The sequence below is a fragment of the Aulonocara stuartgranti genome (genome assembly GCF_965226115.1).
Source record: "Aulonocara stuartgranti genome assembly, chromosome: 7".
Classification (NCBI taxonomy): Eukaryota; Metazoa; Chordata; class Actinopteri; order Cichliformes; family Cichlidae; genus Aulonocara; species Aulonocara stuartgranti.
The window spans coordinates 23,393,932-23,409,221 of record NC_138945.1 but is presented as its reverse complement, the minus strand read 5'-3'; the positions used below and the strand labels follow the sequence as shown (position 1 = coordinate 23,409,221).

Sequence of the window (15,290 nt, the reverse complement as noted above, 5' to 3'; positions counted from 1 at the left end):
CAATAATAGAGAAAAATCCCAACAGTCATACAACACCTTATGAGCATTTGGCGACAGTGGGAAGGAAAAACTCCCTTTTACCAGGAAGAAACCTCCAGCAGGCATCTAGGGCAGCCATCTGCTGCAACCAGTTGAGGGTAAGAGAAGGGATACAGGACAAAAGACATATAATAACTAATGATTGAATGTAGAATGGTGCATAAACTCATAGTGCGAAAAAAAAAGGTGAGTGAAGATTTATTTAATTTGTATGCTATTTTTTTGTATTCTAATCTTTGAAGTCTGTGGTTCACAATTATTGCTAATAATAATAATAACGATAAAATAATGTAAAATTTTATGAAAGTTAACTCAAAATCAGGTTTGAAGTGATTAACCAGAAAAAAAAGCAAATTAACTATTTATGTTCTTTTTATTTTCTACTTTTATTTTTTAACCTCGCGCCACAGGAGCCCTCTTGCCCAGCGTTCCAGAAGACTGAGCGATCACGTCGTTTACGCTGACGTCACCGTTTCCGTAGCAACAGAGCCTGACAGTCGTTCTGCCAGGAGGCCAACAAGCACGTGTGGTCAGAGAAGATGTTAATCCACTCACACACTGAGCGAGGGCCACAAAACCACCCGAGAAAAACATGGTGAGTTATAATGATTCACGGCCGCAGCGGGTTTTGTTTGCGTTGGGCAAAAGGACTTTATTTTGATTTGTTTTATATTTAAAACAAAATTACTGAAATTACTCTTGGCACCTGGTAAACATTGGTGACAATGGTCTAAATACAGTTAAATGATGTGCCACCTTTAGCCAAATACTGAGGGCAGTGTATGTGATACTGGTCATTAAACTGGCCGTTTTATCCCTGAAACTTAATACGCGTTTCACTTCCAGTCGTTGATATAACTCAAACATTTTGTTTGCCAGTGGCAGGATTAAACTATATTTATTTATTATATCTGTTTATTTAAATTTAGACTTGGACTTTCTTTTTCAACCCAGTTTATTTTTACCTATATATAACTATCACCTTAAGGTACTTATTGTAAGGCAAAGAGTTTAAACCAGGTATGGAGACTATGTTGAAAGGTAAACAGAAACACTTTTATAATTTTATAAAAACTAAATTTATATATGGAGTACTTTTCAAAATTGGAGCTAAAACAGACTTTATAGGGGGAGTAAAGCTGACGTAAAAGAGATGGAGAGGGAAATTTATGATAACACAAAAATAAAATGCACAAATTACAAAAAAAGTAGTGGCTCTGAAGATGGATTTTAAAAGTGCTATGTGTATTATTTTGTCTTTTCAGAGCAGATTTTGTATGGTGAGGGGTCACTGTTGCCTTAAAAGTAAATAGCATGAGCCAAAGCCTTTCCTTATTTCCCTCCTCTGGACAGAAGCCGCTCAGTAACTTACTAACCTCGGCTGGCTAAAGAGGTCTTTAGGGCTGGTACATTTATAGGTCACTGCAGCTAAATCCTCACACTCTAGATGATTCTAGCTGTTGGGTGAGAGTGTAACATGCTGTGTGTACTGTGTCATGTTCCTGTGACAGACTCTGCCAACAGGGTGGTGTACTGTAACTGGTGCGAGCTGAAAATGATTTGGTCCAGCAGCTTATTCAGGCTTTATTTGATAAAACTTAGGCCATGACTCTGGAAAAGCAAGAAAATGCTTGCAGGTTCCTCAGTGTTATGACATCTCGTAAGCTGCTGTTCCTTTAAGACTAATCAGCTCTAATATGTGCTTTGATCCTCCTGCAGGGCCTTTTGTCCATCCTTCGGCGGCTGAAGCAGGCTCCAGAGCAGGAAGTACGCTTGCTGCTGTTAGGGTTGGATAATGCCGGCAAGACCACTGTGCTAAAACAGCTGGCAGCCGAAGACATCAGCCACATCACCCCCACACAAGTACACACATCCACACTCTCTCACATGCACAGAAATGTAGAGTCCTGTCATTTTTAGAGCCTTTGAATTCTCCTGCTGCAGATATTAAGCATCTGCAATACCTTTCTTAAGGGCTTTAACATCAAGAGCGTGCAGTCCGCAGGCTTCAAGCTGAATGTTTGGGACATTGGAGGTCAGCGCAAAATCCGACCATACTGGAGGAATTATTTTGAGAACACAGATGTGCTGGTACATACGTAGTCTTCATAATATCATTTTTTTTCTGTGTTCTGATCAGTTTGTTAATATCTACGACTGTATTGCGTGCAGATCTATGTGATTGACAGCTCAGACAGGAAACGGTTTGAAGAAACAAGTCTGGTGAGCTCCATAAATACTTTTACATTTTAGGGAGGCACAGTAGTCATCTTCTGATAAGGTTGAAGGTTAGAAGGCATTCAGGAGCTGTTGGAATTAGAAGCTGATCAGGGATGATCGGCAGTATGATGTTGTGTTGCTTCTCAACACGTCTCAGTGGTTTTTCTGTTGGCAAATACCATTAGAACAAGTGTATGTGTCTGCACCGTGTTACAGGAGCTAGCTGAGTTGCTGGAGGAGGAAACGCTCGCCACGGTGCCGTTGCTAATCTTCGCCAACAAGCAGGACCTGATGACAGCTGCTCCAGCGTCAGAGCTGGCAGAAAGTCTCCGTCTGCACACAATACGGGATCGCATGTGGCAGGTGCAGGCCTGCTCGGCGCTCACTGCAGAGGGAATTCAGGTAAACATAGAAACGGACACAGTCTGCAAACGCAACATTGCACACACAGCAAGGGTTGGGATAGTTGCCTGCAGCCGCTTTCGGAAGTCAGGGAATGCTGGGATTTATTTTACCTGTCCTGGTCTTAAAAAACGGGCTAGAGGGACTGAAGTTTGTTTAAGTAAATCACGTTACGATGAAATAGAATCATTTAACCGCGTTATGGTAGATTTCTAAACACAACCTATAATACCTTTAGATAGCAAAAATAAAATCAGTACAGTTCAATGGAGTAAAATGACACAAAGGAAGCACAATAAAATAGAAATATGCAGAATAATTAATGAATACAAATCTAAATATAACACAAACTTGGATATATGTTCTTTTTTGTGGCAATGGAGCAGAGACAGATGTTTAAGGAGGTGTTCCACTGCAGAGGGTGGTCTCAATTATCCATGATGGCCTCATATCCTCCTCCCCAACATAGCCACAGTCATTTAGAAGACCTCGGCATCAGCTAATGAAGGAATCCAAAGTGTGCTGAATTCAAACAGGGAAAAGAGGAAAAAGAAGCAGATTACTTAAGATCCATTATTCCTTTAATTACCATCATAAAACACATGCTTGTATAAGAAGATTTCCCAATCTGGGTGGATCAGTTATGTCGTCTTTCTAAAGACTAAAGAAGCTCAGCTGCTTTGTGTTATCATGTGCATTAAAACAGTTTGCTACTGCCAGTCTGCACGTTTCACATCACTGCTTTGCCTCAATTTCATGGGTGGGATGGTGATGTGTGGAGCGTGGAGTTTGCATGCTCTCCCTGTGCATGTTCCTTACACCTAGCACACACATGCTAGGCTAAGTATTTTTTCCAAATTGCCCATCTGCATTGAGTAAAGTCGATTGAGTGCTTGAAGTGTACAGGATGAAGTGCTGTGTGACTGCGTGCTTAAAAATATGACTTGTATTCTTATCAATTTTAGTGGCGGTAAGTAATCAGTAGCACAAAAGTCCTTGTAAGAAATGATGTTAAATGCATAAATAATAAATCACAATGGTTGTCTGGAAAATATGATCAAACAGCAAAAAAATCACACAGTACTTCTGGAGATATATTTTGAATGCTATTTTTAGGTCCACTTCATTTTTACTTCTCTAATTTTCCGCAATTAAAAAAATATATAATTCTGTTTATTTATTTATGTTTTTTTCAGGATGGGATGACCTGGGTTTGCAGAAATATAAAGTTTCGGAAGAAGCCATGAAAAATGGCATCTTACACCTGGAATATCCAGTGTTTCATGTTCAGGACAGGAGACAACATCATGTGGTAATTCTTAAAGACACTTGTGTCTTTTTTTCCTTATGTGGCATCAAAATAATTAGTCACTATCAGCACAGTTGTCCAACACAACCCTCAGCCCTGTATTACATATCTTAAAATGTACATACTGTAAATAGGCTGTTTTATTTAAACTGTACACACTTTTTTAAAAATAATTAAACCATGTTAACTCAGTGTTTTGTAGACAATGTGGTTTTTTTTTAAATAAGCATTTGGTGTTGTGCAGTGGATTCATGAAAAATGGAGGTTTTGTAAGGCTGTAAGTCTATTCAGTCGACGCTAGAGGGCGATATGGTGCTAGTCTTGTGTATCAGAGCCTTATGCCAAATTATTACATCTCTTACTTTCTGTCAATGACAAAGCCAGGGGGAGGGCCTTGACGCTGGTGGTGCAGTGTGTGTGTGTTTGGGCAGGTGGGGGATATATAATAAGCTGTAAGGATAAAGTTTTTCATTCATCCTGTCACATTCTAACACAACTCAAGCCACAGGCAAGAATAAACAGCCAAAACGTAACTGAACTGGCCTGTTACTCAGGCACTGGCCGCACAAAAATTAAACCTCCGCCCTGTGACACATCAGGCGCACACACAGTTAATCAAATTAATTATGAAGCCATTAAAAAGTATGCCAGTGATGCGACTACAAAGTCTTTAAAGGCTCAGTAATCAAGACATAGAGTCAGCCTGTTTGCACACAGCTGGCTGGAATCTGTCTGAATATTTTAATCGGCCCAAAAGCCAAATTTGCGCAGCATATAACACAGTCATGTACCCTTCTACAGCAACGGTAGCTGTATGAAAGGTATAGATAGGTATAGATATAATGCTCCAAATGTGACTTGGTGCTCAAAGGTTTAGGCGATAAAAGCTCATGATGGGCACTGAGGAGATGTTGTTCAAAATGTCTGTGATGGCATTCATCAGGGACCTGTGTGTGAGTCTCTTCTGCGTCATGGTAACCATGTTTTTAACTGCAGCCTGGAAAATGATTACTCAGATGAGGCCAAGAGGGATAATTCCAGGAGTTTTCAGGGGGATGAAATGCCTGTTAGGCTCTTTTTGTCAGCTGCTAGTTAAAAAAAATATATCTTTGTACATTTTTATGATAGCTGATAGCTCACTTTGAAATGCACCAGTTTTAATCTATTAGTGACTTCTGTTTAATGTCATTTGACCATGATGCTAGGTGTTGTTTTTATTATTGTTACCTTTGTTTTACCAGGAAGTCCCACTGAGATCACAATCTCTTTTAAAAGAGAAACCTGGCAAAGACAGCACTCATACAAACTCAGAACAAAAGTCAACAAAATTCTCCTTTACTGGAGCTTATTATGCTTTTAAAGTAATCAATATTTAAAGAAAGAAAGTCATTTTTCTGTGCTTTACTCATTTATTACAATTTCATAATTCAGATATTTGTCAAAGTAAACCAATGACAGCAGGAATAGTGTGTGAAGTGTTTTGACAACTTTATTTTTTTTGCATTAAGGTGGGGGTGCTATGACGTCTGCCTTTTGGAGGTGGTGGGTGGGGCTTCTGCTTCCCACAGCCTTGACCAGTGATGTTGCATCCTTTGCCATGTTTGATTTGTCGCTTACATAATTTTTTTTCTTCATGCAATGTTCTAGAATTTCAAAGTGTGCTTTAAATGTCTTGTTTTGTCACAGCGCTGCTGCGCTCAGGTACAGAAGCTCTACATCATGAGCAAAATGGCCATAAAACACGCACACCTGTGTCTGCACACAGGAAACAGACCTCAACACATCTCTCTTGCATATGCAATAAACCATACAGAAACACCTTGGCCATTCAATTACTCAACTTCTCACCTTGTTCACCATGATTTACCACAAGGCAATTGCATTTTCTGTCTATTTTTCTTTTTTGTCTTCTGCAGCACATTTGCCACAAACCCCACTAATCTGAACTGGATGAGTGCTGCACTGTGGTCCTATAGGGCATTTACATACAAACCTTTTCTAGGACTAATAGCTCTCTCCAATACAATTTGCATTTATATAGCCCCCTTCATACCCAACATGATTTGGCACCTTTGCCCATGATAAAAATAAACCTCCTCCTTTGGCCTTGAGTTACTGCCCTGCTGCCGGTTGTGTGTGTGTGTGCACTTGTGTGTCCCTCAACATATACAGGGTTGGCTGATTTTAATATGCCAAAGCTGCTTGGTCGTCAGATGGAGACTGAAACAAGTGCAAAGCCTTTAAAATGGACCTCATAATGATTTGGTCTCGTTCCCTGTGTGTGTTTTCTGCTATACAGTATGCATGAATTTTGTCGATATAGCAGTGTGGGGCACTAGAACACACTAGAAGACACGAGGTAAATATTAAACCACAACAGATCTTGCTGGATAAACTACAACAGAACACGCACAGTACTGACCCCACCCTCATTTATTTATCTTTTGCTTCCAAGAAGCCAGACTTGTCATTTTTTTAAAAGTGGTATTTAGCAATAGTTCTCCAGGCTTTCTGAAGGTCCTTCAAATGTTTTCTTTGGATGTTGGCTGCATTTTCATTCATCTTCAATCTAGTCCTTGTTCTTGTTCATGTTGATGTTTTGACTGTTGAACCAATTGAAACTGACCTGTGGACCATTCAAACATAAAAAGTTACCTAACTAAGGAGAAGAACCAGCGCTCTGTCTACAAATAACAGACATTTTAGCAAAGAACCAATTTTAAATTGTGTCTTTAGACACTTCCCTATCACAAAAGCACTTTTCACCCTCAACCTACCAAAACGACAAAGATAAAACTGTTTATCAGAAATAAAACTGTATTTTTACACCAACAAAGTGACTCCCAAAGAGCTGGTAGCTGAAAACTTGGAAGCTGGACAAGTGGAGGACAGAAGAAAAAGTGGCATGCCTGAAAAAACTACTACTGATGGATCGTATGTGAAAGTCATCTCTTTAATTAATAGGAAAATATCCAACTGATCCATCTACTGTTCACTCCGCTTCTCAGAAAAAATGCTGTTGTGATCCTGTATGAAAAAGTGAGAAGAGAGGCACAATAGTGAGTCGCTACAGAAATCTGTAAAGCAAGTGGAGGCTACGTCATGGTTTGAGCCTACGTTTCAGCTAATTTTGCTGGAGATCTTGTCGAATTAATGGAATTACAACCACAAGAAAGTACCATCAGATTTTCATCCACCATGCCACACCATCTGGAAAGCATCAGACGGTGGCTTAATTTTTTTTACCATGACAGTGATCCCAAATACACTGCCAGTGCCACAGAAGTGGATAGAAAAACATACAGTGGATCATTATCAGTCATGGACTGGCCTCGTCAGAGCCCGGACTACAACATTATTGGAGCAGTCTGGGATCGTGTTGACAGAGAACAGAACAAATGCATTGATTAGCATTTAAAGAAATTATGAGAAAGCTTGCTTAAGAGAGGTCAGTGTGTGTTGAAGATGAAAGATGTTATGATAAAATATTGATTTTTTTTCCAGATTTCCCTTAAATACTATATTTTCTTGATGTGTTTACAGGTTTCAATAAATTGCTTCACATATTTCTCATTTCCTACTAAAATATAAAGAAACAAGAGGGGGGGGGGGGGGGGGGGTCAATACTTTATTTTCAGTTAAAAGTTGCTTTCAGTTTCCTGAAATAAATCTATCAACACTAAAAACAAAATGGAAAAACAAGTTGAAAGTCTAACATGTTAGATGATAAAAGACCTCCTTTCTCTCTGCACTGTTTAATCATTAACAGTTTTACCAAGTGATAGTTGTTCACCCTGTAAAACATATACCCAATTATACATATAAGGAATCGGACAAATCTTTCCTGATTTATCTACAAGTTGTCTCAAAATCAGATGGCAAAGGTTGTGGAGTAGCTTTAAATCCCCAAAATTAATAAAACAGAATTTAGCGAATAGGTAATTGGATTGGAGTAACCACTCTTCGTTACCTCTGGCTCTATCATCAGTGAGGTGAGAGGCAGTCAGGCCTGCAAAAGGCCATAAATCACAGGACTTTCCCAGCTTTTCAAGCCGGCACTCCAAGCCTCCCACACAGGGGAAATGAAGGGCAGAGGGTCTAACTGACTCACAGGGCCTGTGAAACCAGGACAGAGCTTCTGTGACTTAATTAAACTGTTGTGTATCTGGCAACTCATGCCCTTTTTTTTATTCAAAGATATTGAATCCATACAAGAGAGTGACATTTAGAATGGGACGTCCTCTGAACTTATTTAAACCATTCATATTTATATTTTATCTCCATCCTTTGAGTTCTCCAACGGCACTACACTGCTATAATAGTGAAAACTTGCAGTGGTTCAGTCAGTCAATAGCCATACATTAGAAATACCACAAAGGGCAGCTTTTTCAGAAATTAGTGAGCCAATCATAAACTTTTCTGCATCCTCTGGACTTGCTGTGGCACTAAAACACAGGTAATCTATGCACTGGTTGGGTACCATATATACACGAAGTGGTCCCAAAAAAGTGAATCTTTTTGCATACATAGCGTTAAGACTTCGCTTTTACTTTGAGATCCTTTTAGGCCTTTGAACAGAGTGAGATGTAGTTGTATAACAATCAGTAAAATGTAGTAAAAGGCAAGAAAAAAGCAATTCTAGAAATAATGAGTCCGTAATAAAGAGGTGAACATCTAGTTTTATTTCCTCACATATCTGGCTTTGAGCTTTGCACCATTACAGAAAAATACAAACAAATGAACTGCCATACAACTAATAAATTGCCAAACAGCGAGGTTCATCAGGGAGTTGGTGTCCTATTCTCAACCATTCTTTATTATCTATATATATATTGATAATATATCATAATGTGTTAACTCCTTAAATAATATTCTGTAAGAAAACCTCCTGCGGCATGTGTTCCTGTTCAACTCAATAAAACAGGGATAAACTCATGTAGACTGGTCACTCAGGCGAGTCTTTACTCTGATAGCAACACTCCATACTTTTCTAGGATTTAATTTTAAACCAAATTGGTGCCTCTCGTAGTCTTTTTTTCTTCTCCTCTTCAAATAAAACTCCCATGCAAGCAGCTATAACCACTATGAATCTGGCACATCCCTCTAGTAGCAATTACTGTGTTGGGAATAGTTTGTTTGGCCAGCGCGGCGTCCATCCTGCCTCATTCCCAGGCCAATCCTTTATGATTAAGCAGATAAGTGGTGGTACTGGATGATAAAGCAAACAACAAATGCCCACATTCCTCTCATAGCTCCTTTGATGTGTGTGTGCCTCTGCAGGGCTCCTACCTCTCCGAGTCCCCTTTGCTATAATCAAACTGCAGAGTCATAAACAGCGAGGGATGAGGTCTATAAAAATCGTGAGTCTCTATCAGCCAGGGGGACAGAAGTTCACACCTCAGAGTGGGTCAGTTTCAAAGCTTGGGAGGGGGGTCAGCTCAGGGGTTAGCCTGGGAGGGGGTCCAGGGCTCTGTTTGATGCACCTGAGACAGAAAGCAGAGGGGTAGAGATTGTGTCAGGATGAACTAAGAAGTTGTGTAGTAATGCAGTGGGTGCTATCAGAAACTTTTGTTGGGCTCCTGGTCGAGATCATGCTTCTGGGCCCCGGTGCTTTTATGAAGATGAGGCATTTCCTCGGGGGGGATAAAAGCATTTTTTTATTATTATTTTTTTACGGCAGTAAAGTCACAACAAACCTCAACAAAGTGACTTTAAGAAGGTGACACTGTATGATTCCAGGAGCTTAAAGAGCTTTTCACAGTTTAAGGAATAATTAGATAAACAGATCTTTACTTGTTTTAATTCACTTTCACAGGAAATCACTAAAACCGTAAACCAGTCTAGTCCAATAGATAATAACATGGGTAAACTGCAGAGCGTGAATCAATAACCCGCTGACCGGTCTCGTTCTCGTCAGTAGTTTGAGGTCAAAGGTTATACTCTTGACCCCTCACTGACCCTTGCACTGGGAGGAAATAACACTTTCCCTCATCTTCCCCTGATTAACTGATTGCCCTTATCATTTAACGGATCTGGTCCAATTTTCTCTCCGTGTCGTTGCCCTCCCTCCTCCCCTTGCACGCTGTCTTGTCCCTCCCTGGCGTTCATAATTTGCCTTTTTATCACCTCCTGCTGAAAGGGAGACCCGGCTCCATCCGTCATTACAGCACACGCTGACAGCTCCTCACACATGCCTGGATTTTTACATTTGACTCAATCCAGGGGCTTACTTTACTGTAACCGATTCAATATTTCTCAAATGAGCCGGCCGATCTGTATACACGCCACAGTGGATGGGATGATCTATGGCATCGCCTTAATAGATTTCCCAGGCCTCATAGCCAGGCTAGTTTAGGGGAAAAAGCCATAATCTGTGCAATAAAAACATGATTATTCATGTGAATTGCTTGATAATTTATGTTACTCGCGTGTTCCCAGACATTAAACTAAAATGTGTGTGTGTGTTTGTGTGCACACACTCATAATTGTCACTGTCTCTAATTTCTTATCCACTAACTAGTTTCATGAAGTGATTAAAACTTTTGAAGTGTATGTTATGAAATTTGCTATGAAATTTCAGCTTATTTTATTTGGATAGCCCAATATCACACTAAGGACTATACATATAGAGTTCAAAGGCACAGGCACAAAAGCATATCAGGAACTGAAGTTCCAGCAACCCATCAGACATATATAAATACACATGCACCCCTAAACACACATTCATATAGTAATAATGCAATCACAACAAAAATAAATATAAATCTTAGAAGTAAGTTATGCATATGGTCTTATCTGCCAGATTACTTAATGTGGCTGAACTCAGATAGTATGGCTGTATTATTATAATTATTAAGCCTAAGCTCTCGTTTAATGTCAGAATAAAAAGGTATGTCGCTACCAAGTTCTTGAAATTATCTGTAAAGTTTGCCTCCTTAATTTTTCAAGGAATGTTGTTCCAGAGATGTTGTTTCCACAAACTAGGAAAGTGGCATCCAAATTTTTTGATCGCTAACAATTTCACAGTGGAGGATCTAAGATAACAAGTTGGGACATAGAGTCACAGACATTCAGAGATATTAGAAGGTTCAAGACCATTAAGGATTTTATATGCAGTATAAATAAGAGTATTTTTTAAAATCGGTTCTGTATGATACTGGAGGCGAGTATAGCTTTGCTAAAACTGGACTAATGTGTTCTCTGTTATAGCATAGCTGTGCATCATCTGTGTTAATCTGGTAACAAATTTCATGCTGGCTGATAAGATTGCCAAGTGTCAGAATGTTTAAGGACAAACGTAAGAGACCCAGATAGCTTCCCTGGGAGACTCCACAGGAAAAATTATGAGTGCTTGATACCTGATCTCCACAGCTAGTGAAACATTTCCTATCTATGATATAAGATCTAAACCATTCAGGAACTTTAGAATTCAACAACTATCAGAAAAGCCAACCCACTGCTTGAGAGGGAGATTAGAGAGTTTATGATCAATTGTGTCAAAAGCTGAATAAAGTTGAATAAAGTAAGGACTGCAACCTTATTAGCATTGAAAGCTGGTCCTAAAAAAGGTTTGACATTAGCCTGTATTCTGTATTTAAGTGTCCAGGCTTGGCTTCTTTAAAAGAGATTTAACTATGTTTGTTTAAAAGGAGAGGGGAAAGTAACCTTGTGCAATCAAATGAAGGGGTAAGCATCATGAAACAAATATGTTTTTGAGGACTAAGAAATAAGTTAAACAGTGGAAAAGTCCTTTCTAAATGTACGCTTTTGTCATTCTTTCACATACATATATATTTTAAAAAATTTGTTAGTGGTATTCACATAATCATCAAGTTAGGCTAACAGTGAGCTAACTGCTATTATTTGGTCAGCAAGCCTAAAGGGTTTTTGGCTAACTTTGACATAAAATTATGATATTTTAGGTATTTTCTATTCAAATTCAAGTAAGTTTTCATTTTTGGCATTTATAAACAGTAAAAGTTACATCTGGCATTTAACTGGTACTGACTAAATACAAAGATGCAGCTAATTTCATTATAGACTAATATCTTTCTTTGCTTACATGAAATAACTTGACTTAGTTATAAATCATGTGCATTTTACTACTTGTTATTATGTTATAGCTAATTGTTGATGAACAGTTTACTCATTGCTTTTGAATGACTTTGGAAGGCCAGCGATCCAGTAACAGCAAAGGAAACAAATATGTTATTCCACAAGCAGGAGGAAGCAGTGCCCTTAACTAGTCTGCTGGGTTTGAGCATGTAAAAGCTACTTCAAGTAGTTGGCTACCTTGTCAAGTGTCATAGCAAAAGACATGTTGACAGTCATTGTAGGATCATCAGAGAGACAGAGTAACTGGATTCTGAATATGTGGAAGAGGAACAATTTATTTTTTGAGGACCAGTAAGGTAAATTATAAAACTAGCAATAAGTTGTGTTTTTTTCTCACAGCAGATGACATTTTTTATTAAAGTTAGCTTGCTAGCGCTAATGGCTGTTACAGGGATAATATCATACTGGCTGATATTTGGCGGTAACGACGAGCTATCTTTACTGCTCTCTCTTCAAGTTTTTACTGCTCCCTAAAGTGAAAAGTCAACAAATTTGAAATGTAGCTTTGCTGAAGTTTACACTATGAATGCAGTTTGGCCCTCCTGGTGTCTGCAGCAGAGAAATAATTGCAAATAAAGGCAGTAGTCACAGTGATAGCTGCTGAGGTAGCTCTAAATGAAATTTGGTTATTGTAGTAACTTTGGCTGATTAATTGAAGGACGTATTTGACTTTAAGATTTGAAGCTTGAATTAAAATAGAATTCTATAGGTAAATTTTCATGGCTGGTAAGTCACTTCCTTGTTATTATATTCAACTTGCACAGAACAATTCAGCTTAAATGCTCTTGTCAAATATGTAAAGGCATAAAAAGATGTAGTCACATCTTTTGTTTTTGATTTTGTTTTTATTTCTATGTTGATATATTGACCCAAGTATTGTACAGTATTTAAGAATTAAAATTCCCATGTGTACAAGGAGGAACTAACCCATGTAAAGATTGTGTTATCATAAATCTGTGGGTTATTGACTAACTGTTTCCTGTTCTTACATACGTCATGGAGTTTAAACCTCAATTTGAGGTATTATTCTTTTATCTGTAAGACGATGTCATACTCCACCTAAACACCTTAATAAACTTTATACAAATAAATTGTTAAACCTAAATAGATCCAAGAACAGAGGTATATTGAATTGCTGGCATTTATTATTAAAGGACAACAGGCCCTGAAAAACAAAATGGAAAATAAATAAATAAATTCATTTTGGTGCTCACGTCTGTGGAGCTAAGAAGAGACAGATGTAGTTCAATAATATTTCACTGAATTGAGGACAACACCTTATCTTAAATAAATATAACAAAAGCTTCCCAGCAAGTGTTAAACCAAATCATCCTCCTTCTTCTCTCTATCTTACATAAAAGCCCTCTGACTAACATAACAAGATATATAAAAGCAGGAGAGTAAAGGTTAACAAAATATTTGCATTTTTAAGTCATATAAACTCACTTTGACCACAGTTTGCAGTTAGTGGATTATTAACATTCCTTAGTCTTGTACTTGATTTGTGGTTTGTTGTTTTATAAACCAGATGTGACAGCAGTGTGCATCCATTTACTGCGAGGCCTCCCTGGTGATGATCCATCCTACTAATATCTACAACACTGGTACGTTTTTATTAAACGAGGGCACAGAGCTGTGTCGAAATTTGCTTTACGTTTAAGGACATCAACAAACCATTAGATGATGAAATTAATGCAGATTATTTATTATATACACAAAAATTTGGAATAAAGATGGACATCAGCTGGATACCAACTTTTACACATCTTTTGTTTGTTTCGTTTTTTTGTAAAGCACTTCAGGATTTCTGACAGGAGGAGAGACACCAGCACAAAGAGGAGCCGGTAAAGCACTGATTCACAGCTGACCTCGTTCATAGAGAGAAGAGTGATGTAACCTACCTCAGTTACTGGACACAGCTTGATTTATAACAACTGAAATGGTAAAGTAGTACTTAATCACAGCGTTTTCCTGGCTCCTTAATTTCTTTTTAACTTCTTTATATTTCTTTCAAGCTAATAATTGATCATGCCTAACTGCATCTCCCTGTTATGACGTTCTTGTATTTGCAGGTTTGTGACAGTGATGACACCTGGGCACAAGTATCTGATGGAGTGCTGGCTTTCATCGATTAAGCTGTGCCTTTCTGTCCCATCGCCACTTTAATCCAGTGTCTGCTGACGTTATTATCAAGGGAGGTATTTTAACGGTTTCAAGAACTTACCTCAAACTGTTTGGGCTCCTTTACACCTGATCTACCTTGAAAAACACCTTCAGCTTCATTCAGAGGACTCATTCAGACTTAAATCTGATCTCCAAACTTTTATAAATCAAAGCTTTTAGAGTTAGGTGTAACTCTAAGCACACGTGAAGCCAAATTGTGCTTTCTGACTTTTTAAAATATCTAAACAATTACACCTCTTGCGGGCTAAAGCTGTTTTCAGTACCTTGTGCCTCATGTCTAAATTATGTTACCCCAAAATCTTTTGAAAGCAATCCGTTTGCATGCTTTGACTAAGATTGGCACATTGGAATTTACATTGCAAGATCTAGGTTATTACTGATGCACAAACGATCCCCCAGTAGGAACGCAAACGTTAGCTATAGCTAAGTTGAAATTTAGCAGCAGCCGGTGCAGCCAGTGCTCGATTAAATTTGGCAAAGCGAGAACAAATGGCTTCGTGTAGCATTTTCAAAGATACCTTATCTTTAAATAAGGTATCTTTCTGAAGCGCCTATTATAAAAACATTTCGGAAGAGCGACTAAGGAGAGGTGTGTATTTGTGCTCAGAAGTCTCCTCTGTGTGACAGAGTGAGAGAGAGTGTGTGCCGGAGAGAGGGGAAAGGGAAATATTGTTTGTGTTTTTATTCTGTTTATATCTCGCTGTATTTTTATGTCCTACACTCAAGCTTTGCAAGCAGCAGAGAGATTGAAAAAAAAAAAACGAGGGAGAGTAAGAGAGTATTCTCAATTTCCTTCTAAAAAGAAAATTCATTTGCAGTTGCTAATGTAATGTCATCGTTGTGTTTACTGAGCGTGGATGATGTATAGGGGATGTTGCATTGAGTGAGACTGCTTAATGATGCATAGAATTAAGTCTGTGGCTTTCAGCTGAGCTCCCCTCTCTCCCTCTCTCTTTCTCTTCCTTTCATACACTCCTCTCCCTCTTCCTCCCTCCCCTTCTCTCTCACACACTCACTGACT

At 38.6% G+C, this 15,290-nt stretch overlaps 1 protein-coding gene and 2 long non-coding RNA genes across 4 annotated transcripts in view; 2 read left to right on the top strand and 1 right to left on the bottom strand.

Moving 5' to 3' along the window:
- Positions 1 to 15,290, bottom strand: part of LOC309709860 — a 119,910-nt gene that overhangs the window by 52,259 nt on the left and 52,361 nt on the right. The gene's annotated exons all lie outside the window — the stretch shown is intronic.
- Positions 376 to 4,216, top strand: LOC309712127 (ADP-ribosylation factor-like protein 3). The gene is made up of 6 exons (XM_082542736.1): positions 376 to 634; positions 1,759 to 1,902; positions 2,014 to 2,130; positions 2,212 to 2,262; positions 2,476 to 2,661; positions 3,858 to 4,216. The coding sequence occupies exons 1-6, from the start codon at positions 632 to 634 to the stop codon at positions 3,906 to 3,908; spliced, it is 552 nt and encodes a 183-aa protein (XP_082398862.1). The 5' UTR covers positions 376 to 631; the 3' UTR covers positions 3,909 to 4,216.
- LOC309709788 lies at positions 12,241 to 14,475 on the top strand. The gene is made up of 4 exons (XR_014277603.1): positions 12,241 to 12,381; positions 13,614 to 13,689; positions 13,880 to 14,027; positions 14,158 to 14,475. It is a non-coding gene; the product is annotated as an uncharacterized lncRNA (long non-coding RNA).

Bases quoted from the DNA above. Each gene is read 5' to 3' on its own strand.
- LOC309712127 (XM_082542736.1), top strand. The intron at 1,903-2,013 runs GTACACACATCC...ACCTTTCTTAAG, and splicing joins GCCACATCACCCCCACACAA to GGCTTTAACATCAAGAGCGT. The intron at 2,263-2,475 runs GTGAGCTCCATA...ACCGTGTTACAG, and splicing joins GGTTTGAAGAAACAAGTCTG to GAGCTAGCTGAGTTGCTGGA.